The sequence below is a fragment of the Hyperoodon ampullatus genome, assembly GCF_949752795.1.
Source record: "Hyperoodon ampullatus genome assembly, chromosome: 9".
Lineage (NCBI taxonomy): Eukaryota > Metazoa > Chordata > Mammalia > Artiodactyla > Ziphiidae > Hyperoodon > Hyperoodon ampullatus.
The window spans coordinates 22588870-22612107 of NC_136922.1; the positions used below are offsets into that span (position 1 = coordinate 22588870).

The 23238-nt window shown below is 52.9% G+C and overlaps 1 protein-coding gene across 1 annotated transcript; it reads left to right on the plus strand.

Moving 5' to 3' along the window:
• Positions 1 to 620: 620 nt before the first annotated feature.
• RAMP3 (receptor activity modifying protein 3) lies at positions 621 to 17398 on the plus strand (the record flags this gene model as incomplete). The annotated part of the gene is made up of 3 exons (XM_079711470.1): positions 621 to 690; positions 13146 to 13278; positions 17143 to 17398. 3 exons carry the CDS (start codon positions 621 to 623, stop codon positions 17396 to 17398), a joined length of 459 nt encoding a protein of 152 aa, XP_079567596.1.
• Between the last annotated feature and the right edge of the window lie 5840 nt (positions 17399 to 23238).

A 23238-nucleotide genomic window follows, 5' to 3' on the forward strand; every position in this document is an offset into this window, starting at 1 on the left:
CTCACACAGAGATATCCCCACTCTCCGCCAGCTCTCTCCCCAGGGGGGCTGCCCTCCCCGGTCTCTCATGGCACAGAGACGCACAGCAGTCCTTCTCCAGACACCTTGCCCAGCTCTTCTTCGGGCTGGGGTGAGGGTGGATGCATCCGCAGGATCCTGCCCGCCCTTGGCAGGCTGCCCTCACCCACCCCTCATCTTGCCCCGCAGCCCAGATGGGCGGAGCCTTCCAGGTGCTCACTTGCGGTGGGCCGCGCCCCCAGGGCTGCAGGAAGGGGGCTTGCGCTGGGGAGGGGATCCGTCCTGGGGAAGGACCGTCCAGTGAGGGAAGACATATCTTGGGGGATAGGACGCGTCCTTAGGGGACTCGTCCTAGGGATGGGAGCGTCCTGGGGGAGCACGACCTGAGGGAGGGCACCTGGGTGGGAGGGAGGCGCATCCTAAGGGGCGCAGAGCACATCCTGGGGGAAGGCACCTCCTGGGGGCGGGCTTTTTGTGGCCCCATCCCCGCCTGGGCTCCGCCCCCGGGCGCCCCTAGCGCCCCCAGCCGGACTCAGCTGTACCGCGCGCCGCAGCTGGATGGTGCGCCACACAGCTGGACCGCGCGCTACAGCTGGTCAGCCATGGAGACAAGAGCGCGGCGGCGCCCGCACCTTTTCCCGCTACTGCTGCTGCTGCTGCTGCTGCTCTGCGGTAAGGGGACGCTCGGTCCGGCACCGGGGGGCCCCAACCGCCTCTGGGGCCGTGGGATCCGCGCGGCCTTTGCCTTCCTGCATCCGCACCTGGCTGCACCTCCTCCCCTGCACCGACCTGGGCGAGCCCGGCGCGCCCCGCTCCGGAAGGGCGAGGGGTGACCGGGTGCGGCCCCCAGGCTCTCTCCAAGCCGATGGCGACCGACCGGACTAGGAAGGAAGGCGCAGGGTTTCCTGCGGGCTCTGCACCGCCAGCCGCAGACTCGGCCTGGGCCTGCTCCTCCCAGCTGCGATGTCCCCGGCCTCGCTGCCCTGGAGCTGGGGACGCCATGCCAGCGCGACACCCGAGCGAGCAGCGGCGGCGGGCATGTCCGTCTCCCTCCTCCCTGTGAGATAGTGCGCTCCTCGTCCCGGGGCTCCTAAGTTCACACCAGGCGCAGGGGTGTGGATGAGAGGAATCCAGAACTGGGAGTGCTAGATCTTCCGAGGACAATGTTTCAGTGTGAGTGTGTGTGCGCGTCTGGAGAGACTGGCTGGAGGGGGCAGGGGGCGGCTTTCCGAGGCTTCCCCTCCCAGATCCCTTCTCCAGCAAGAAAACACAACTCTTGGGAGAACACATTGCTCACAAATTGGGAATGGATTGAATGAAAAGGTTGTTCTGAAAAATCGTTCTAAAGAAATCATCCAAGAACAAGTAATAGGGTATGCGTGTTTGGGGAGGGCTTCGGTGGGAGAGACTTGCTGAGACTGGGAGTTGCAGAGCAGGGTCTGAGCCTGGCCAGCTCTGGGAGGAGGGAGCCCTGGCCTGGGGTTCAAGGGTCTCAGGCCCTGTCCGTGGGGGCCACTGTCCCGTGGGTCCTTTGGGATGCTCCCTTGCCCTCACTGGTCTCAGTTTCCCTGGCTGTAAGATGCAAAATTGGGCTTATTTGAAATATCATTGTCAGCTTCTTTTTTTTTTTTTTTTTTGCGGTATGCGGGGCTCTCACTGTTGTGGCCTCTCCCGCTGCGGAGCACAGGCTCCAGACGCGCAGGCTCAGTGGCCACGGCTCACGGGCCCAGCCGCTCTGCGGCATGTGGGATCTTCCCGGACCGGGGCACGAACCCGTGTCCCCTGCATCGGCAGGCGGACTCTCAACCACTGCGCCACCAGGGAAGCCCCCCCCCTTTTCTTTGATATTTTCCAATCCTGAGGAGGAACAGGTGCAGAATATGAAAGGGAATAAAGTTTTGGATAGAAAGGTTAGTCATAAACTTGACAGAGGAACTTGGTTTTAGTTCCGTTTTTGTTTTAACTTTTCCCAAATCTTTGAGGGAATGGGGTGATGATCACTCTGGTTACTTCCTGGTGAAATGGGACCTAGTCCTGCCTCAATTTGGGGAACGGACACAGAGTTGGAAATAGTCCCTATTTCCAAGCTTAGCATCAATATTTTGTATTATGAAAACATTACTTCCCTCTTTGATTGCTTTGTCATAGCACCTAGACAAACATTTGAAAATCAGTAGATATATTACAATGAGGATAATAATCAAAATGCATGTTTGTACTATTCTCCAAATGTATTTTTTCCCTTAATGGTTAAAGCAGACATACAATGTATGTTTAGTAGACCACAAACAGGCTGTTTTAAATTAGCATAAAATTTGAGTTAAATCATGTAAACCGGGCTTTCCTGGTGGCGCAGTGGTTGAGAGTCCGCCTGCCGATGCAGAGGACACGGGTTCGTGCCCCGGTCCGGGAAGATCCCACATGCCGCGGAGTGGCTGGGCCCGTGAGCCATGGCCACTGAGCCTGCACGTCCGGAGCCTGTGCTCCGCAATAGGAGAGGCCACAGCAGTGAAAGGCCCACGTACCACAAAAAAAAAAAAAAAAAAAAAAAAATCATGTAAACCAGAAGGGCTTCCCTATACCTCAATATGTGAAAATTTCTTCTGTCATTTCCCCCTTTTGACTCCAAATCTTTCAGTAGAAAGCACTGATGATCAAAATATCTGTCCCTTGATTGTGTTTACTGCCTGCTCTGGGTCTATCATGTCCCTTGGTGCCACTCCTACTTTTTGTTTATATGTTTGCCTAGTTATCCATGTTGGGGGAAAACTAATCAGACATAACAAACAGCTACAAAGGTATGTTGACAGGGAAACATTTTATAGGTTATACATCTTATCAATTATATCAAATTGTCACACAAACATTGCACATGCTCCAAGCAGTAGACTTAAAGCAAGCAGTGATACATGTCACGAGTAGTTATACTCTGTTACAACTTTATTAGAGAAATTTTTTCATATAATGTTTTCCATGTAGTTTAATAGACCAAATAATCTTAATTAGTTTAATATGTCTTTCTGAGATGGCTCAGGGGCCCTTTGGGAAACTCAAAGTTAGCTAGAGAAAGAAACTTACAATCTGTTATCAAAGCAGCTCAGTATTCCAGGAAAACTTTGTTCTCTTAACAGAGAGAGAAAAACAAACTCTAGTCCTGTATTAGTTTGCTTTTAAATTCAATCTAATCTCAATCAATCCTGACCATGCACAAAACTCTTTTCTTAAGGTTCCTTTTCCATAAACTTTCTACAACTTTCTGTATCTATATAAGTTTGTCCCTTATTTTTTCCCATCTAGAAACAATGAGCTCTAGGACAAAATTATTTTCCCTTTTTCTTTAACAAAAATATCTCCATCCTTCTCTTGCTGACAGCGTATTTTCTTTACATTCTGAAATGATTTCCTTATTATTTTTAATAGTTTAATCACATATTTATTTGAATTTTTAACCCTTAAAAACCTTAATCGCCAGCAAAAACCAAAAGCCAACTAACTGAACTGTTTGTTATACCAACGTTTTCTGATTGGCAAACTTATAAACTCTCTAACCTCTAAAAACATATTTTTTAAAAAATACATTTTTATAGCATAATATCTCTCTTTAAAGTGGTTCAAGATGTGTGTCTAATAAACTCAAACATCTTTAGTTTTTTTTCTCTCATAAGACAAAAGAAGATAGACTTGTCTAGCAATCAATATTCCAGTATTTTATCTTAAAAATGACCTAGACCTTCAAGAAATTTTTATCCTTTAACTTAATTCAGCAAAACTCGAAAGTTTCAAGTTACTAAGAATCTGGAAAGACTAAAACGTAATTACTTCTAAAGAGTTCACCTAAAAGCTTCTATACCACTTATCTCTATTTTTTTTACTTATGACAGTATCATCATACCAAATTAATTTTCTTGTTGACAATTTTTTCAATAGATATAATATGAATTTACTGACTTTCAGTAAACTTAGGTACAATAAAATTATCATACTTAACATTGATGACTCTAAAGACATGTCTGTATTAACTATACTTAAACTAACTTTAATGCTGGATATTAATTTAATACTGAATATTCCCCAGATCACATGAACCTGAAATTCATTTTGGTTAGTTTTTTGTTGTATTTAGAAATTTTGATTTGTAAGCACTTACTTTTCTTTAAGCCAATTAAGTAGAGCTCATTTACAAATGAGTTTTGGTAATACTATCCAAGGATAAAAACATATAATTATAAAGTATACACAGACATACATATATCCAGATAGGCAGAGATCTCATAGCTTCATTAATATTATTTATTTATTTATTTATTTATTTATTTTCGGCTAGGTTGGGTCTTCGTTGCTGTGCGCGGGCGTTCCCTAGTTGCGGCGAGTGGGGGCTACTCTTCATTGCGGTGCGTGGGCTTCTCATTGCGGTGGCTTCTCTTGTTGTGGAGCACGGGCTCTAGGTGTGTGGGCTTCAGTAGCTGTGGCAGGTGGGCTCAGTAGTTGTGGCTCGTGGTCTCTAGAGTGCAGGCTCAGTAGTTGTGGAGCACGGGCTTATTTGCTCTGTGGCATCTGGGATCTTCCTGGACCAGGGATCGAACCCGTGTCCCTTGAACTGGCAGGCAGATTCTTAACCACTGCACCACCGGGAAGTCCCATACCTTCATTTTAAAACTTATTCATGAATCAGGTATTTATTTCAATATAAAGCTTATTCGTTTATAAATCTTATCCCATTTTTCCTCTCTATTGTGAAATAACTCTAATGCATAATAGTAGCGTAGTTTAGGGACCCATTAAAGGGCAAATTTTCCCCCCTGAATCTAGGAAGTATTATGGCCAGGTTGTATTACAAAGGAAAATCATCTTTTTACGTTTCATTGGTTTGCAACTGGAAGTGGTCCACTTCTGGAGGATGCACCCTGAGGTGCTGCATTCAGAAAACAAATTTTGTTTCCCATAGAAGTCACACTTATGCCCAAGACAAATGCAAAGATACACACAAAGAACAAAATTCAACTCTTGTAGCACAAAAACAGAAGGGTGAAGTCCAACAAGTCCCTCGACTTACCCAAATGAGGTTCCCTTTTTTAACAACAAACAACATACAAATGGAAAGATAGGGAATCAGGACATCGTGTGTCATGGCAATTCACCTGGCCAGTGTAAAACCAAAAATAATAGTTGGACTAAGTTAAATTTACTTACTTGAGTTTAAAAAGCCTCTTCCCCTATCCTTTTTCACTTTTGGTTGAAGTTCTACTAATTAATCCAAGGCCTACTGCTCGGTTTCATGCCTAGCCCTTGACCAGCCCCTTGGGTCTGGGTGTGAATCCTGGGGGCCTCCCTTTGCAGCAGCTTAACCCCAAGATTATAAGACACTTACTTACTGGCCCTTAGCTTCAGTTTCCCCCACTCTAGTGTGGATGCAGGAATAGCAACTTATAAAGGGCTGTTGTGATTGCCATTTGGATTCAATGAGCTCAGTCCCCATAACAACATGCGGGGCCCAAGAGTGTGGAATGAAAGGGTTGTATGTATGGGAAGCTCCCATCAGTGCCTGGGACGCATTCTGTGGGCACTTGAGTTTGCTAGCAACTGTGGCTCCCAGGGGCTCACTTACAGCACCCCCAGACAGAGTGCCCATGCCAGTGTGTATGTGTATTAACATGTCACTGTCACTGTTTTTGTCACTGGTGGGAGTAATGTTGTCCTGCTGTTGAGCCACCTCCTGTCACGTTGGATTCTGTGGACTCAAGCGAGCCCAGATGCAGCGGCTGGATATCAAGTACCCCAGTGACGCAGTGATTGCAAGGAGGTGGTTAGCCAAGAGGTGTTTGAAGGTCCTCTGACGTCCCTATTCATCGTATAGATACAGAAACTGAGGTCCAGTGTGGGGAGGGATCTCCTCAGACTGCAGACACTGGGGGCAGAACCTTTCAGAAACCACACCCTCCCACAGCCCTACTGGCCGTGGCCCATCGCTGCAGAGCCTGCTGAGTCTGCTCGCTGCTGATTTGCACCAGAGGAGAACGAGAGCTTCTGTATTTCATTTCCAAATGACTGGCCATAAAAGGCCTTTCTCTTGGAAATGCATCTGTTTGGCTGTTTATCATCTCCCAGAGTCTGGAAGTCCCCTAGACAGAAGGAACACAGTCCTGCATTTTCTTTGTTTCTCTGATGGAACAAACTGAAATGGTTTTCTATTTCAATTTAATTCCCGAGACCTCTATGAATGCAGCTGGTAGCTTGAGTGGGTGGCAGCAACACACTTTCTTGGTGTTGTCAGGAATCTGCATCTTTACCTCACTGTTATAACACAGGGCAGGTTGTTGGGTTTGGCTGGGAGCCCCTTAAGCCTGTGCATCAGAAATGGTGACACGGGCTTCCCTGGTGGCACAGTGTTTGAGAATCTGCCTGCTAATGCAGGGGACACGGGTTTGAGCTCTGGTCTGGGAGGATCCCACATGCCGCGGAGCAACTAGGCCCGTGAGCCATGGCCGCTGAGCCTGCGTGTCTGGAGCGTGTGCTCTGCAACAAAAGAGGCCACGATAGTGAGAGGCCCGCGCACCGCGATGAAGAGTGGCCCCTGCTCGCCGCAACTAGGGAAAGCCCTCGCACAGAAACGAAGACCCAACACAGCAAAAATAAAATTAAAAAAAAAAAAAGAAATGGTGCCGTAATTACCAGTCTCCCCACCCCCTCACGGAGGGCACCTGTGGTTGATCAGACAGGTGTCCCATGGTGCCTACCCTGTGCATCCTCACAGCATCCTCCCACCCCGCCTCCCGCCCCCATGGGTGGGAGAAGTTATCCCAGGAAACCTGCCTTAGGATGTCACGTGGTCCTTGATGATACATTCTCAACCTGCCCTGGCCAGGCCCCTGTAGTGCTGGGTATGTGGCGATTCTGGGACACATGGAGATTCTGGGTTCATGGAGCTTCTGTCCATAAGGAAGCAGGAAGGAAGAGGAGGAAGGGGCTCCAGTGGTGGGGAGAAGTGGGAGGGGAGGACGAGAAAGCCCTGGGCTGGGTCTCAGTGATCTGACAGGTGGCGGTTGGGTCAGGCTGAGGATGTCTAGGTGGTCCAGGTCCAGGGGGGTCCAGGTCCAAGGGGTCCAAGAGGTCCAGGGGGTCCAGGTATTCAATGTCCAGGGGACATCTAGGAGGTCCAGGGTCCAGGTATTCAAGGCCCAAGAGGTCCAGGGGGTCCAGGTCCAGAGGATTAAAATCCAGGTCCAGTTGGGTCTAGATGGTGGTCCAGGTGGTCTAGACGGGCCAGGTCCAGTTGGGCCATGGCTGGGAGAAGCGGCAGCAGCCAGCAGGGGCGAACAGTGTGAGACTTGCCTGGCCCATGCCCATGTGGTAGGAGGGTGGAGCCCAGGACAGCCATGAAGGATACTGAGAGGATACTGTCAGGGGACAACAAGACCAAGCCCAGGAATGGGTACAAGGGCTGGATGTAGAGAACATCAGGTGGACTTTCAGAGCCTGTGGTGGGGAGCCTGTCAGTGAGCTGCGGGGAAAAGATGCCTTTGGAACACGGCAGTCAGTGGGAGAAAGGAGCATAGGCTGCCTTCTCATCATCTGCCTCCACCTCAGCCTGAGAGCCTGCGTTCCCTAAAGTCACTAACTGCGGGCCTGCACGGCTCTGGACCCAGGGCTGCACCTGGGTTTGGCCCCCTACCATGTTACTGAGCAGGGGGATGACTTTCCCCGGTCACAGTGGCCCTGTCTTGTCGGGCTGTTGCAGGGATCGGTGAGCTGGACCACACTTAGGACAGGGCACTCAGTGGACACTGGTCAGAACTCAAGCGGAGGGAAGCCGGGCAAGGAGGTGTCACGGCAGGTGTCACGGCTCCATTTCCAGATAGGGAAACCGAGCCTCAGAGAGGAGAGTGAGTGCGTCTGGGCCGGGGAGAAGAGCCACGGGGCCGTCTGACTCCCCTCTGGCCCTTGGTTTCAGCGCTCCCATTTTCTGTCTCTTACTCTGCAGAGTGTGGGCCTGGGTCTGGCATCAACCACCTGGAGCTTGTCAGAGATTAGCATCTTGGTGCCCCAGGCCTGCGGGGTCAGAATCTTCATTGCACAAGATCTCCACGTGCCTGTGTGCACGTAACTGTGAGCAAGCATTGCTCTTCCCACTTGTTCTCGGCTCTGACAGCACGTTGGAATTATGTGGGCGCAGGGGCAGTTTAACAAACACTGATTCTTGGTCCCTGTCTCAGGACCTGGGCTGTGGCCTGGGTGAGTCTGGTGTGCGGCCAAGTCAGACACCTCACGTGGTCTCCCTGAGAGACTCAGTGCTGAGAGGGGCCGGGAGGGAGCCCCCTAGCCGCAGAAATCTCCAGGTAGGCTCAGGTATGGTGGTCTGCACCAGCCTCCGAGGGGAATGGCTTTGTTCTGCCTTCAATGGGCTTTTATTACAATGATTATTTCCTTCAACGACCAAGTCGAGAGCCGTGTTAAAACAGAACTGAATTGACAGCATGGGAGCACACAAGCCAGACCTGCTGGAGCCTGGGAAGGGGGGCTGTGGTGACCTGCAGAGGAGGGTGGGCGGCCAGAGGGTCCTGGCAGAGTGCTGTGTGTGTGGGGCAGTGGGGGCCAGATGGTGACAAGTTGAGAGAGATTTCCCAGGTGCATGACTATTAACGAGTGAAAACAGCCAGAATCAGAATAACTCCTTTTTTTTATAAACGGGGAGATAAGGCCCAGAAAGGTGAAGGGCCTCTCCAGAGCCACACAGCAAAGCAGTGACTACAAGGGGGCGGGGCTGGCATCTGATGGGTGGCGTGGTTAAGCTCCAGAAGGACATCGCCCTCCCTTCCTGCAGAGATGGCAGCCCTCCTCTTGAAGGGGCATCAGCTTCCATCTTGGCTGCTGGTTGCCTGCTCGCCTGGGACACCGTGACGTGAAGGCTCTGAGGCTCAGGTTGGGTTCAGCGGGGGAGTGCTGAGTTTAAAAACTCACCTCTGCCTTCTGTTAGGCTTTAAATAAACTGGGAAGGCCTGCACACCTGCACTAGTCTGGCTTTGGGTCCACCTTCCAGTGTCACTTCTTCTCCTTTTCACCCAACAACCGTACGTATCCACCCCAGTGCCACTGGGCTCCTGTCCTACCCCTGCACACTTCTGCTACTCAAGTTTTTATAATCTTATTGGGTTTTTTTTTGTTTTTGCGCTACGGGGGCCTCTCACTGCTGTGGCCTCTCCTGTTGCGGAGCACAGGCTCTGGACGCGCAGGCTCAGCGGCCATGGCTCATGGGCCCAGCTGCTCCGCGGCATGTGGGATCTTCCCGAACCGGGGCACGAAGCTGTGTCCCCTGCATCGGCAGGCGGACTCCCAATCACTGCACCACCAGGGAAGCCCAGTCTTATTGGGTTTTTTGTCTATTGTTCTATAAATTATTGACAGAGGATATTGACTTCTCCAATGATAATTGTGGATTTGTCATTTTCTCCCTGTAGTTCTATTCATTTTTGCTTTGTGTATTTTGATGCTCTGTTATTGGGTGCATACATGCTTAGAATTGCTATGTCCTCTTGATGAATTGAGCCCTTTATCATTATGGAATGACTCTTTTCATCTCCGGTAATATTCTTTGCTCTGAAATATACTTACTTTGTCCAGTATTAATTTAGCCACTCCACCTTTCTTTTGATTAGTGGTAGCATGACATATCTTTTCCCATCTTTTACTTTGAATCTATTTGAGTCATTTTAAGGTAGGGTTCTTGTAAGTAGCCTAATATTGGGTCTTGCTTTTTGATCTCATCTAACAATCTTTGTTCCTTAATTGGGGTGCTTAGACCATTTACTTTCAATATGATAATTTATTGATATGGTTAGTTTTAAATCTACCATGGTACCGTAAGTTCTTCTTTCCCCTTTCTTTTTCTGCCTTCTTTTGGACTTAGTACTTTTTTCACTTTTCAACTTCTCCTTCTTCTTCTTCTCCTTCACTAATTGGCTGTAATTATTATTATTTTTCAGTTACTTTAGTGGTTGCTTTAGGGTTTGTAGTGTGTATCTTTAACTTATCACAGTCTATCTTTAAATGATATTATATCAATTCACGTATATCACAAGAACCTTCCATTTTTGCCCTTTATGTTATCACTGTCATACATTTTATTTAAACTTAAGTTGTAAATCCACAATACATTATTTATTTTTATAAATTTATTTATTTATTTTTGGCTGCTTTGGGTCTTCGTTGCTGCACGTGGCCTTTCTCTAGTTGCAGCGAGCGGGGGCTACTCTTCATTGCAGTGCACGGACTTCTCATTGCGGTGTCTTCTCTTGTTGTGGAGCATGGGCTCTAGGTGCGTAGACTTCAGTAGCTGTGGCTTGCGGGCTCTAGAGTGCAGGCTCAGTAGTTGTGGCACACGGGCTTAGTTGCTGTGCGGCATGTGGGATCTTCCCAGACCAGGGATTGAACCCGTGTCCCCTGCACTAGCAGGTGGATTCTCAACCACTGCGCCACCAGGGAAGTCCCCACAATACATTATTGTTTTTGTTTTCACAGTCAGTTATCTTTTAAAAGATTTAAATATTGAGAAACAAATTTTATATATTTACTCCTAGAGTTACAATTTCTGGTGCTCTTCATTCCTTTGTGAAGATCAATATTTACTTCTGATATTATTTTCCTTCTCCCTAAAGGAAATTCTTAAATATTACTTGAAGTTTGAGTGTGCTTGTAATACCTTCTTTCAACTTTTGAATGTTTGAAAAAGCTTTTAATTTTAAAAAAGCTTTTTGAGATATAACTCACATACCACACATTCACCCATTTAAAGTATATAGTTCAATGTTTTTTAGTATATTTACAGAGTTTCTCAACTATCACCACAATCCAGTTGAGAACATTTCATCACTCCTGAATAAATTCCATGCTCATTAGCAGTCATGCCCCATTCCACCAACCCCCTTGGCCTTAAGTAATCTAATCTGCACTCTGCCTCTATAGATTTGGCTATTCTGCAGATTTCGTTAAATGGAATCATACAATATGTGGTATTTTGTGACTGGCATCTTTCATTTAACATAATGTTTTCAAGGTTTATCCAAGTTGTAGCACATGTCAGTACTTCATTCTTTTATGGAAAGAAATTACACTACTACATCTAGTAGTGTAATTGTGGGGTCATATAGTAATTGTATTTTTAACATTTTGAGAAACTGCCAGGAAACTATTTTCCAATGTGACTGCATCATTTTACCTTTCTACCAGCAGCATATGAGGGTTCAAATTTCTCCACATCTTCACCAACATTTGTTAGATCTTTTTGATAATAGCTATCTTGGGGGGTGTGAAGTGATATCTGATTATGGTTTTTACTTGCATTTCCCTGATGGCTAATGGTGTTGATTATCTTCTCATGTGCTTATTGGTCATTTGTGTATATTTTTGGAGAAATGTTTATTCAGATCCTTTACCTATTTTTAAATGGGTCATTGCTCTCTTTTTATAGAGTCGTAAGAGTTCTTTATCTATTCTAGATACAAGCCCCTTATCAGAAATATGATTTTCATACATTTTCTTTCATTCGGCGGGTTGTCTTTTCACTCTCTTGGTGGTATCTTTTGAAGCACAGAAGTTAAAAAATTTGATATAGTTCACTTTCTGTCTTTTTCTTTTGTTGTTTGTGCTTTTGGTGTCATATTTAAGAAGACTTTGTTTTATACAAGGACACAAAGACTTTCTTCTTTTATCCTAAGAATTTTTACAGTTTAGCTCTTACATTTAGCTCTCTTATATGTTTTGAGTTAATTTTTGTGTAAATTGTGAGGAAAGGGTCTAACTTTATTCTCTTGCATGTGTATATACAGTAGTTCCAGCACCATTTGTTGAAAAGCCTATTCTTTCCCTGGTGAATTGTCTTGGTACATTTATAGAAAATAATTTTATTCTAAAATGAAGGTTGATTCTTGGACTCTCAATTTTATTCCATTGATCTATATGTCTACCCTTATGCCAGTACCACACTGTCTTCATTATTGTAAGATTATTGTAAGTTGTGAAGTTGTGAGTCCCACATAGGCACACATACACCAGATACACACAGTAGGGCAGCGTACACATAGACACGCACATGTACAAACACACATACCACACAGACATACATATACACACAACACACATACACACATCAGGACACACACGGCAGGGCAGTACACATATATACATACACACATACATACGTCAGGATACACATGGCAGGGCAGATATACCTACACACACAACACACACAGATGTGAACACAACACACACACACCAAGACGCACATGGCAGGGCAGCGTACACAAAGACACACACATATATCAATACAACATACATACTCCAGGACATGCACAGCAGGGCTTTCTCTTGATTATATGATGGGACCCAAAGCTGGGGGTCATGAGAGGGAAGATTACGAGGTGGGGAACTGACCCCTGGAAATCGGGTGCCTGGAGAGGGTGGGGGGATGGGTCCTGAGGGTCAGACAGGCGGGTGTTCCCAGTGGGAGGAGGGTGTTCTCTGGGGGTGGAGGGGACAGGAAGTGTTGGGGGCAGAGTTCAGGAAGAGTGATGAGAAATCGTGGGGCAGGGGTCCTGCCAGACCCCAAGAGTGTTCAAAGGACTGGCCGCTGTTGCTGGACCCTGCAGCCCTCAGCCCCTGGCCTCCTGGAGTTCAAGGGGGTGGCTTTGACAGGGTGGGCAGTCCTTACTGTCAAGGGGCCTCTGTCGCTGCCCAGAGGCCTGGGACTGTCATCAGACTCTCAGAATCCTTCCTGGGACATGCTCCAGGTGCCCTCATCTCGAGGTGCAGTGGTCGTCCCTGCTCCCTGCCCCCACCCAGCCCAGAATCCGTCAGCCCTCAGCCTCTCCACTCCCGGGACCCCTGTCCCTCTGCGTGCTGCCCTCCTCTTACCTGCTTCTTCCCATGACGCCCCGGGAGGCCACGGGCCCTCTGGGTCCTGTCTCCTTGATGCCTCCAAGTGGGCCACTCTTTCTGCACTGGCTTCAACCTCCCCGGGTCACATGGAGGTCAAGGTGAAGGAGGAAGACCCCAGCTGGCCTTGAGGGACATCAGCATGGGCCCTTCAAGGCTCATGCCAGCAATTCCAGCAGTGCTCACGGCTGTCTCCTCTCTAGGGGAGTGTCCCCCAGCGGGCGGCTGCAATGAGAAGCGCATGCTGGCCATGCTGCCTCACTGCGGCAAGACCTTTGCTGAAAGGATGAAGAAGGTGGAGGTCTGGAAGTGGTGCAACTTGTCGGAGTTCATCGTGTGAGTGTCCCTGCTCAGGCACTGGGCCTGCCCACGCCCTGCCCATGGCTTGCCTACCCTCTGCCCACAGCCCGTCTGTATCCTGCTGACCGTGTGCCTGTGCCCCGCCCTTGCCCTGCCCACGTCCTGCCCTCGGCGTCTGTGCCCCGCATGCTCCGAGGTCCACTCCAAGCCTCACAACCCTCCGCTCCCCTCACGGACCACCCTGGCAGTTCCAAACTGGACACTCCAGGCTTTGTGTCCCCCATTCCTCTGAGCAAGGTCATGTCTCTGGGAAACCCTGCCACCCACTGCCCTTCCTGAATTGGGTTAGTGCCCTTCCCTGGCGTGCCTGCCTCTCTTCATGGTCCGTGCTGGGTGGAAATTGTCATTTTGGGTTTTCTTCACAGCACCGGCCAGGGCTGGGTTTGTAGTCAGGACCAGTGGACCCCAGAGAAACTGAACCCCGCTGGTTTCTACCTGGTACGGTGGGAGCAGCGCCTCACCACAGAGGGCCCCACGTTCTAGAAGCTCCCGAGGTTTTTGATCTCCTCTGGTCACACCTAGCATCAAGTGTCAAGGTGGCCCTTTCACCTCCTCAGAAATCACCGACGGGCTGTGCCCGCCCTCCTGCACTTCCCACTTGGCCATCTCAACCTGGTGCGCTGCTGGCGGCCGCTGCAGACTCACACTGTCCTGTGAGCCGCGCCTGCCTGGAGGCCCCATCCTTCCTGGGAGCCCCGGGTTTGCTCAGTCGCATCAGCCCTTTCCCCTCCAAGACCCCGGCCCCTGTGTTCTCTGCCCCCAGTGGCGGTTCTAGGGGCTTCCACGCCCAACTCCCCAGGGGACAGTGGCTCCTTGTGGGCGCGTCCCCAGGCCCCTCGCAGATATAGTCGTTCGCTGAACCAAACGGTATGAAATTTCTGTGTCTGCTGGGAAAGGGGGCTGGGGGCTCGGGAAGGGGCTTGGCCAGGCTTCTTCTTGTCCTCCGAGCCTGGCCTGGACGCCAAGCCTGGAGTGGACACGCAGGGGTCGGGGTAAGGGCGGATGAAGTGGGCGCTTCCCATCCTGCGCCTTTGTCACCTGCTAAAGCCTCAGTGAGGAGATCAGACATCCAGCCCTGGGGCCTGAGGACAGCAGAGGGGCAGCCAGGAGCGGGGTCTGGGAGTTGGAGAGAGAGGGGCCGACATCCACCTGAGTAGGGAAATTTGCCTGGCGGGAGAGGGAGTCTGACGGGGGCGGTTTGCCTCGCTCCCGGCCTCTGCATCCCCCATTTCCCATCTGGCCTATGGCTGCGTCTTCTCTTGCTCTGGGAGCCAGGCTGAAGGGAGGACACGGGGAGGCCCTGGGTGACCAGGGTACGCTTGGGAAGCACAGACCCTGTCGTGACCCTGGTTCTGCAATGTCACACAAACAGCAGCTTCCTTGTGAAGGCCACCCTGATTTCATCTCCAGCCTGAACTCGGGCTGGCGAGTTAACAGGGCTCGGGAGCTGTGTGTGCGTCCCTGCCTTCTGCCTCCCCAGCGCAGGGAAGGGCGGGATGCTGGGATGTGGGAGTTGGCCTCTACAACTCTTGCCATGTGCCTGAGTGCCTGACCTTTCGGTGCCTTTCATCCTAAAAGCGTTTGCTATTAACATTCAGAGACACTTCCCAGCATTCTTGGGAAGCACCAGGTGTGGGCATTCTGCGCCTGGCCCCGTAGGTCGATCCACAGAGATGGGTGTTGTGCTCAGCTCTGCCCCATTCCTGGCCTTTGGGGCTCCCCCCGAGACCTCACCGAGCACCTACTATGTGCCAGGCACTTGCCAGGAGTGTATTCACTTCACCTCATTTGTCCTTTCAGTCACCTTATTGGATAAGAATTGTGAACCCCATTTACAGGCGGGGAAACTGAGGCTCACGGAGGCTAAGTTAAGTGGGCAAAGTCAGGAAGATGGTCAGTGGCCTAGCTGGGATTGAAGGACATTGATTCTTCATCCTGACCCCTAAGCTGCTGTTTTCCGTGCATGGGGGTCACTCGGGCCACACACCACTCCCCGGCGCCTGCAGCTTGCTGTCCACAGTGGGGCTTCCCCCAGCTCCATCTGCTTCGTTTCAGCCCTACTGAGCCCTGGGGTGGGTCGGGGCTTGGCAGGGTGTCCGGTTAGAGGCTCCGTCTGGGGTGGCAGGTCACTGACGGGGCCCAGTGGGAGGGGTGGGTCTTGGGGAGTGATGTTTTTGCCCGAGGACCTGCCGGGTGAGATGTCCCAGGGCCTGAGCATGTCCCAGGGGCCACATCACGGCTCTGCACACGGATTCCAGGCCGTACCCTTTGCTTCCCACTCTCTTTTGCCTCGTGTGGGTTTCCCTCGTCTGCGTTACCTGAGGGGTGCAGGGCAGATGTGTGCCTGACCAGCAACCCAAGTGTCTGGGCTGGGAAACTGCCTGGAACTGCCAGGAGGCGTGGGCACTACGAAGGCCTGGTTGAGCGATTAGCCGCCCCGTTTCCCACCGCCTTTCCAGGGAGAGATGAGGTTCTGTACAGGAAGTTCCTTGCAGGAAGCGGTTCCTTCCTGTTGCTCAGGCCAGGCCATTCTCCCTGGGTCCACACCGGAGGGAGGACGGGGGCCACAGGGCCTGGTGCCTGTGGGGATCTGAGGCAGGAGCCTCTCCTGCCCCCATACCTGTCCTGCATGCAGCACTCTGCCAGCTGCAAGAGAAGGTGGGCAGTGCTGGAGCTGGTGCACCTTGGCATGTGTCTGACCAGCCCTCTCACCAGAGCATCTTGGACAATGGCTGCCAGCCTAGGCCACCACCCCCAGAGGCCGCTAATCCCAGGCCAGCTGGCCGTGGGGCTGAACTCTGGTCCTGGTAGCTGTAGCCCTTGGTTGGCTTCAAGGGCCGTCCAGAGCCTGCCCACTGGATGGACGTGGCTCCTCATGGGTGGTTTGCTGAGTGCCCTTTCCAGCTAACCGACACAGACAGGAAGACCTTGGGGCGGGGTGAATCCCACGTGTCCTGTCAGATGGGGGCTGGGGGAGGGGACTTCTGAGAGGAAGACAGGCCGGGGCTGGCCTCACAGGTGGGACACGCTCCCCCAAAACAGGTAAATGAGGGCAGGCTGACTTGACTGGGAGGCCGCTGGCCCTCGGCCTGCCTCAGAGAGACCTCCTCCCCGGGGGGGGGCCCATAGAGAGGCCTTAGGTGACAAGGGCCTTGCAGGTCCAAGTGGCTGTGACTCCACACATCCCTTGGTCTTGGAAAAAGAAGCCAGGCCCAGAGTACCCTCTGGGAAAACCTGAGAAGTGCTGGGCCCAGACCTTGGGCGTTGGGAGTTCACGTCCTCATAGGAAGCAGGTGACGGCTGTGGATGACCAGGATGAGGGCAGGGATGATGGAGGAGATGCAGAACGGGGCATGAGGTATATTTTGGGGAGCTCATGGCCTCAGAGTTTCCTTGCTGGGCTCTGATGCCTCTGTTTTAAGATGGGAGGGTCAGGAGTTGGGCTCGATGACACCAGGCTCTGTGCAGAGGTCATTGTCTGCTGGGGTGGGCACGAGGGGAATCGAGTTTGTGACGCAGCAGCCTGCGAAGGGGAGGAGAACATGGCTGTGTGCTTTGGGGAGGTGGCTCAGCGGCAGATGAAAGCGGGGCTGAGGCCTAGAGGTGGGAAGCAGGGCATGGGGTCGCCATGCCAGAGAACCTCTGGGCAAGGACGCCAGGGAGATGGACCCTGCTGGCCCAGCAGGCCCAATAGGGCTCATAGCAGGAGGCCTGCCCCTGTGGCCTGGGGCCATGATGAGAGCAGGAGGCCAGACGGGACTGCCCCCCACTTTCCCGGCGGTCAGGGCCAGCGTGAGAAGGAGCAGGGGACCCAGGCGGTCAAGGCCTCTGCCTTCGCAGGTACTACGAGAGCTTCACCAACTGCACCGAGGTGGAGACCAACGTGGTGGGCTGCTACTGGCCCAACCCCTTGGCGGAGAGCTTCATTGCTGGGGTCCACAGGAGGTTTTTCCAAAACTGCTCCGTGGACAGGCAGCACTGGAAGGACCCCCCAGACGAAATTCTCATCCCGCTCATTGCACTGCCCATCCTGCTGACCGTCGTCATGACTGGCGTGGTGGTGTGGCGCAGCAAACGCACCAACCAGGTGGTGTGAGGGCCCGGTGAGTCCGAGGGGCCCCGTCTGGAGAAGCGGAAGAAAGTTCTCCAGGGCTGGGAGAGCCAGTGGACACTCTTCGGCTGCCCCCCACCCTGCCTGGGCGGCCTTTGGGCTGGTGAAAGAAAACGTGCCGCGGCTGGAGCCTGCGTGCTGGGCACAAGTCACCGCTGCTTTGCCTGCGCTGTCCCAGGCTGGGCTGGGGCCTCGGGGTTCCTAGCACTGAGTCCTGTGGTGCCCCATCTGCAGCCCCGGCCAGACCACGACCCTGCCCTCCCAACTGACTCTACCCCTGGCCCCAGCCCAGCCCTGACTCCACCCCTTGGCTCTGACTCCACCTCTGGCCCTGACCCCACCTCCAGCCCTGGCCCCACCCCCAGTCCCGACCCCACCCCCAGCCCTGGCCCCACCTCCCACTCTGACTCCACCCCCAGCCCTGGCCCCATCTCCAACTCTGACTCCACCCCCAGCCCTGGCCCCACCTCCCACTCTGACTCCACCCCCATCCCTGGCCCCACCCCGGCACCACCTGAAAGGGTGTGCCTATTCCCACCTGGCTGGGGGTTGGGGGAAGAGAGATTGGGAGGGAGTTTTTGTAGGTCCTCACTTCGCAGGCCTTGAGTCCTCTGGGTAGGGAGCCCACCTAGAGATCTGGAAGACTGAGGGTTGGGTTGGGGGTTCCAAGGAGCCACAGCACAGCCTGAGACCTGCTGTCTGGGGCCACCACCAGGGGCTGGAGCTGGGTGGGCCTCCTTCCTAACGGCCCCCCGCTGTGAGCACAGCCTCGGGGTGGGGTCCCGTGTGCTCTCGTTCTGGCTGAGCTCTGTCTGCCATGTCTGTACTTTCTCTGAGTAAAGAGTCATGCTACTTCTGGGGTTTCCAGTTTTATTTCAGGGAATTCACAGAGACCCCACCTGGCCTCTTAGAACTGGCAAGTCCCCCATGCCCATTTTACAGATGGGGAGTCCCTGAGGCTCCAGAATGTCAGAGCTCAGAGTGGCAAAGAGAGCTTCATACCAGGGGAATGTGGCCAGGCAGGAGGGATCTACCCATCCAGCTTGAAGAGGTATTGTGCTTCCCACTGGCACCCTGTGCTTTGAGGATGGAGGGGAGACTATCCTTCCAGCATTTCAAGTTCGCCTAGGGCTTGCCAAGACCCCCACCTGGTCCTGGGGACCTGGGAACAGCTGGTGGGGGCACTTTGTCCGCAGACCTCTCATTGGGCCTTGTCCGTGTTCCAGTTCTGGGGCCGAGGCTTTGGGATGTGGGCTGTTGGCTTCAGCACGGTCTTGCTGGGAGCCGGAGGTGGGCCATGGCTATGAGAGGACGTGGAGAGAACCTGGCAGGGCAGTCCCCGTGTCCTTCAGAGGCCCCGTCCCCCTTCCTGCCCAGACATGTGGTGGTCCCCTGAGCCTGTTGGTCCCCTCCAGGTGCCCAGAGGTGCGGGTAGGGGCACAGTGTAGGAACAGAATCTGAAACACCTGGCACTTCTGCTTTTTGAGGCAGCTTCAGCCGAGGAACAGAAGTCTGTGACCTGAATGTGAACCCACGGTGACTCCAGTGCATCTCCCGCTACCTGAGCCTCTGCTGGCCATCTTCGCTGGACATCTGCCAGATGACATGGCCTCTGGAGGCCGGGGTGCGGGGTCAGAGTGCTCGCGGGTCTCAGACCATCTCAAACCTTTAAAATGTTGGCCCTCTTCTCAGATGATGTCCTGGGGGGCCTGGATGCCTTGGTGGGTGTGCAGCCCAGCCCCTGGCTTGCCCTGGCCACTCCCTGTTTGAGAGCCTCTGGAGCACATGCTGTGTGTGCCTTCTCCTCCCCAGGGGTCCTCACTTCCTGGGTCCCATAAGAAGCTGGGCCCCCACCAAGAGGCTGCTCCTGTGTGCACATGGCCGTCAAGTGGTCCTTCTTGGCTGCGGACCCCACCCGTACCAAGAGTGGTGACCCTTGCAATCCTGGGCCAGGCACCAGGCCACCTGACCACCCCCCTTAGCTCTACAGTGCGCTTTCTTCACTATGCTAACTTTAGAGACCTCCTGGCCCCACTGAGACCTCCGACCCCCAGGCCAGCTCCGTCCAGCTCTGGCTCTCTGCCTTCCCTCCCACCCAGCCTGAATCCTGGTCAGTGGACTATTGGTCATGCCTTTGCGTGCTCTGTCAGCCCCTCGGCCCTCTCGTCTTTCACTGTGCTCATTGACAAAACCAGGGCACGGCTAACCCAGTTCTTTGCCTCCTTGAACCTGTAGCGGGGCTGCTGAACGTGTCGGGTGAAGAACGCACAGGGATGCTGTGTCAGCGCCTACTGCTGGGTAACAAATATCACAGGTTTCAAGGCTGGACGTAGTCCAGCTCTGCAGCCTGGAGTCAGGGTCCAGGTTTGCTTGTTCTCAGTGCAGGGTCTCTCCAGGCTGGAGCCAAGATGTCATCCGGAGCTTGGGGTTCTTGCCCAGGCTCACGGGGTGTGGCAAAGGCCAGTTGAAGGGCTAAGGGCCCCATTTCCTGTGGCTGTCGGTGGGGCTGCTCTTAGCTCCTAGAGGCCCTGCACATGTTCCTGGCTACATGGCCCCCTCCATCTTCAAAGCCAGCAAAGGAGACTGTACATCATATTGACCCCTCTGACCTCTAGACTTGGATTTATCGGGGGGAGTCATATGATCGGTAAGGCTGCCAGGATAATCTCCCTATCTAAGGGCCAGTAAAGTTGAGACCTTAATCACATCTGAGAAATCCTGTTGCCCTGGTTAGAGTTTGATTGAATAACCAGAGAGGGTGTGTGTCCACCAGGGTGGGGACCCCAGCACATCTGGGACCCCCACCCCAACCCCAGCTCCAGTTCTGCCCCTCTGTCTGCCTGGGTTTTCCTATGGATGTCTCACACCTCCTCCGCTTCGTGTCACTCCTTTATTTTGTCACTGTGTCCCACAATGGCAGAGGGCTGGTTCCCTCCATCTGGCACACTAAGTGTCACCCCTGTGCCCTGCACACAGTGGCTCTTGCTTTGTATCAGTTGAAGGCGGGTGGGGAAGAGGATCCAGCAAAGGACATGGGCTGTGACTGAGGGAGGGTGCAGGGAGCAAGGGGTCTCTAGGGCCGGCCCGGCAGTCTGATGTCCTTTGTGCACTTATTTCTAGAAACATTTATTAGCGTGGGAGTCCCTGGGCACCATTTCTGGCTGAGGTGAGGTTGGGACTCTGACTGAGACAAATGCTTCTTGTGCTGTGTGTGTTTGGAGAGTCTGGAGTTCCCTGCACGGAGGGCCTGAGGGCTGGGGGCCGTGGAGCTGCCGCATTGCTGTGGACAGGATTGGGGGGTGGGAGCCCAGGTGCCGGTCCCCACTCACCTCATCAGGAAGGGAAATAAACCTGCATTCAACATTCACCCTGTTCAAGAACTTAGGATCCAGGAATAAGAGGAATGTCTACTCAAGTTTCATATTTGAATCTTTCCTCACATTTTCACCTATTGATGAATTTTTTTCTAGGATATGGAGGGTCCTGGGTGCCAGGCCCACACAGGGAACGTGTGTGTGTATGCATGTGTGTATATGTGTGTGCATTTGTGTCCCTCTTCCTCCAGCTCCCAGACAAGGGGACGCCATGTCTCTCCACTTTCTAGACAAGGAATCTTGATATGGTATTTCCCTGGGAGGGGCAGGATTCCTCATCCCCCCCACCCCCAACCTCCATGTTACAGAGACTAAAGTTTAGTCATGAGCAGCTGAGATGTCAGGGCTCCCTGCCCCCACCCAGACCTCACTGGTATTTGCTGGGGGGCTCTACACCAGGCATGGCATGCTGAGAATACTGGGGCCCCATCAATGTGTCTTCAGCTTGCCTCTAAAGTGGAGGTTCCTGCCAGGAGAGGCAGGCTGAGAAGACCAGAAGCTGCCGTCCCCACCCAACATCCTGCTCAAAGTGGGGGTGTCATGCCACAACCCAAGCTCTGGACAGTGGGTCCGAGATCTTCCCTAGGGGAGAGGCAACCGTAAGGATAGGTAGCTCTGAAGCTCTCTCCATGACAACTGACTTTATTTAGAATAGAGTGTAGGGAAGTCCAAGCCTAAGGGAGCTCTCAAGAACTGGGGGCATTTTGGTGGTGAGTAGTGAGAAGCGGCTGGCAGCTCCACCGCGGAGGTGAGCATGAGAGGAGGCTGGCAGCTCCATAAGAGCACAAGTTAAACCACCGGCAGCTGGATTTTACCACCAGAGATAAGTGGGGACAGAGACTACTGCAAAGAGCCCCAATAGGGTCAGAGCAAACCTCATAGCCTGGCCTTAAAACCACCCCACCAAGGAACTCAAATTTAATTGGATTAGATTGTGGAGCATTTATGTCCCAGGTCATTGTCAACACAGTGGAGCAGTCAGCCAGACACCAGTGGAGCCTGACAGCTGAGTGTGACACCCGCAGAGACAACAGATTCACACAGAGATCAGACACAGGGATATCAAAGGCGGCCCTGTGGAGCCTCTGTGGTCCTGCGTGTGTGTGGTGAGCCCAGGGCTGTGCTCTGAGAATGACATGTGGGCTCACACTGACGGTCCAGCCCGTCCACCCACGACCAGCACGTGAGCATCAGCATCCATCCCCAGTTTGTCCCTCATCCTCCAGTACTCTCCGAGAACACTTGCAGACTTGCCTCTGTCTTACTTACGTACATAGATCAGCCAGGTGCCCCTCCCCTGGAGGCGGTTGGTGCAGGAACCCTCGACGGGTCCTTGGCCGAGGTGTGCTCTGTGTGTTCTGTGTGGACCTCTGCACAATGGTCAGGGTGCTGCAGGGGACCACCTGGGTTTAATCCCAGCCTGAGCACTTACGACGTGACCTTTGACAAGTATGTGGCCTCTGCACAGGTGGGTACCTGGTCTACACAGGGCCTTGGGAGGACGGGATGAGATAATCCACACAGCTTGCTGAGCTTGGCACACAGTAGGTGCTCACTGTTGGCTGCTATTATGGAAAGTCTGGGCTGGGGTCTGGACTGGGGAGTCCCTGGCGTGTCCCTTCGTGGAGGGTGACGTGTCCCTTCGTGGGAGTGGACGATGGTCCCAGGGGATGTGCTGAGTGGGGCGCAAAGAGAGCTTAGGGCAAAGTCCCGAGGGTTCCGACCTTAGGAAGGAGGGTCCCGGGCGACAGTGAGGGAGGGAGAGAACCAGAGAGTTTCCAGAAGGCGTCAAGTGCTGCTGAGGGATCCAGTTCATGGAGACCAAGAAGAATCCCCTGGATGTGGTCAGGTGGCAATCCTGGGACCACTGTCAGAACCATCTCCTGTCCTGCAAGGCAACAGGACCAAGAACATGTCACCCACGGTGGGAAGCTTACGTGGCTTCAGTCGGGTCCTCGTGGAGGGAGGGCACTCCTGACCCTCCTGATGTCCTCACCATCCCCCGACCAGCAGGCCATGGTTACACTGGGGACGCTTGCTGGGGGAGCCCTGATCCTGCTGGGACTGTTGGAGAAGTTTCCAGAAAGAGCAGAGTTGGCAGGTGACGGGTGGGCCAGAAGGTTGGGAGATTGGGTGGTCCTGCAGGGTGTGGGAGAGGTGCTGAAGAGCAGGTGGGCAGCCCCGAAGCTGCCACTTTACAAAAAAACAACTGGAGATGCGGAAAGGCTTTAAACAAGGCGAGGTTCCCCTGGCGGGAGCAGATTTAAGGGACAGAGGAAGGAGGAACGGGCCCTCTGTGTCGTCACTGCAGAGGCTCCTCCCACCCACTGCCCCCTTAGTGGCCGGTCTAGCCTCCAGCAAAGCAGACCCACCCTTTCCCCATGGGCAGGGGCCCAAGTGGAGGGAAGCTGGGTGTCCTCTTGGGGAGCAGCAGTTCCCGGCAGGGAGGCA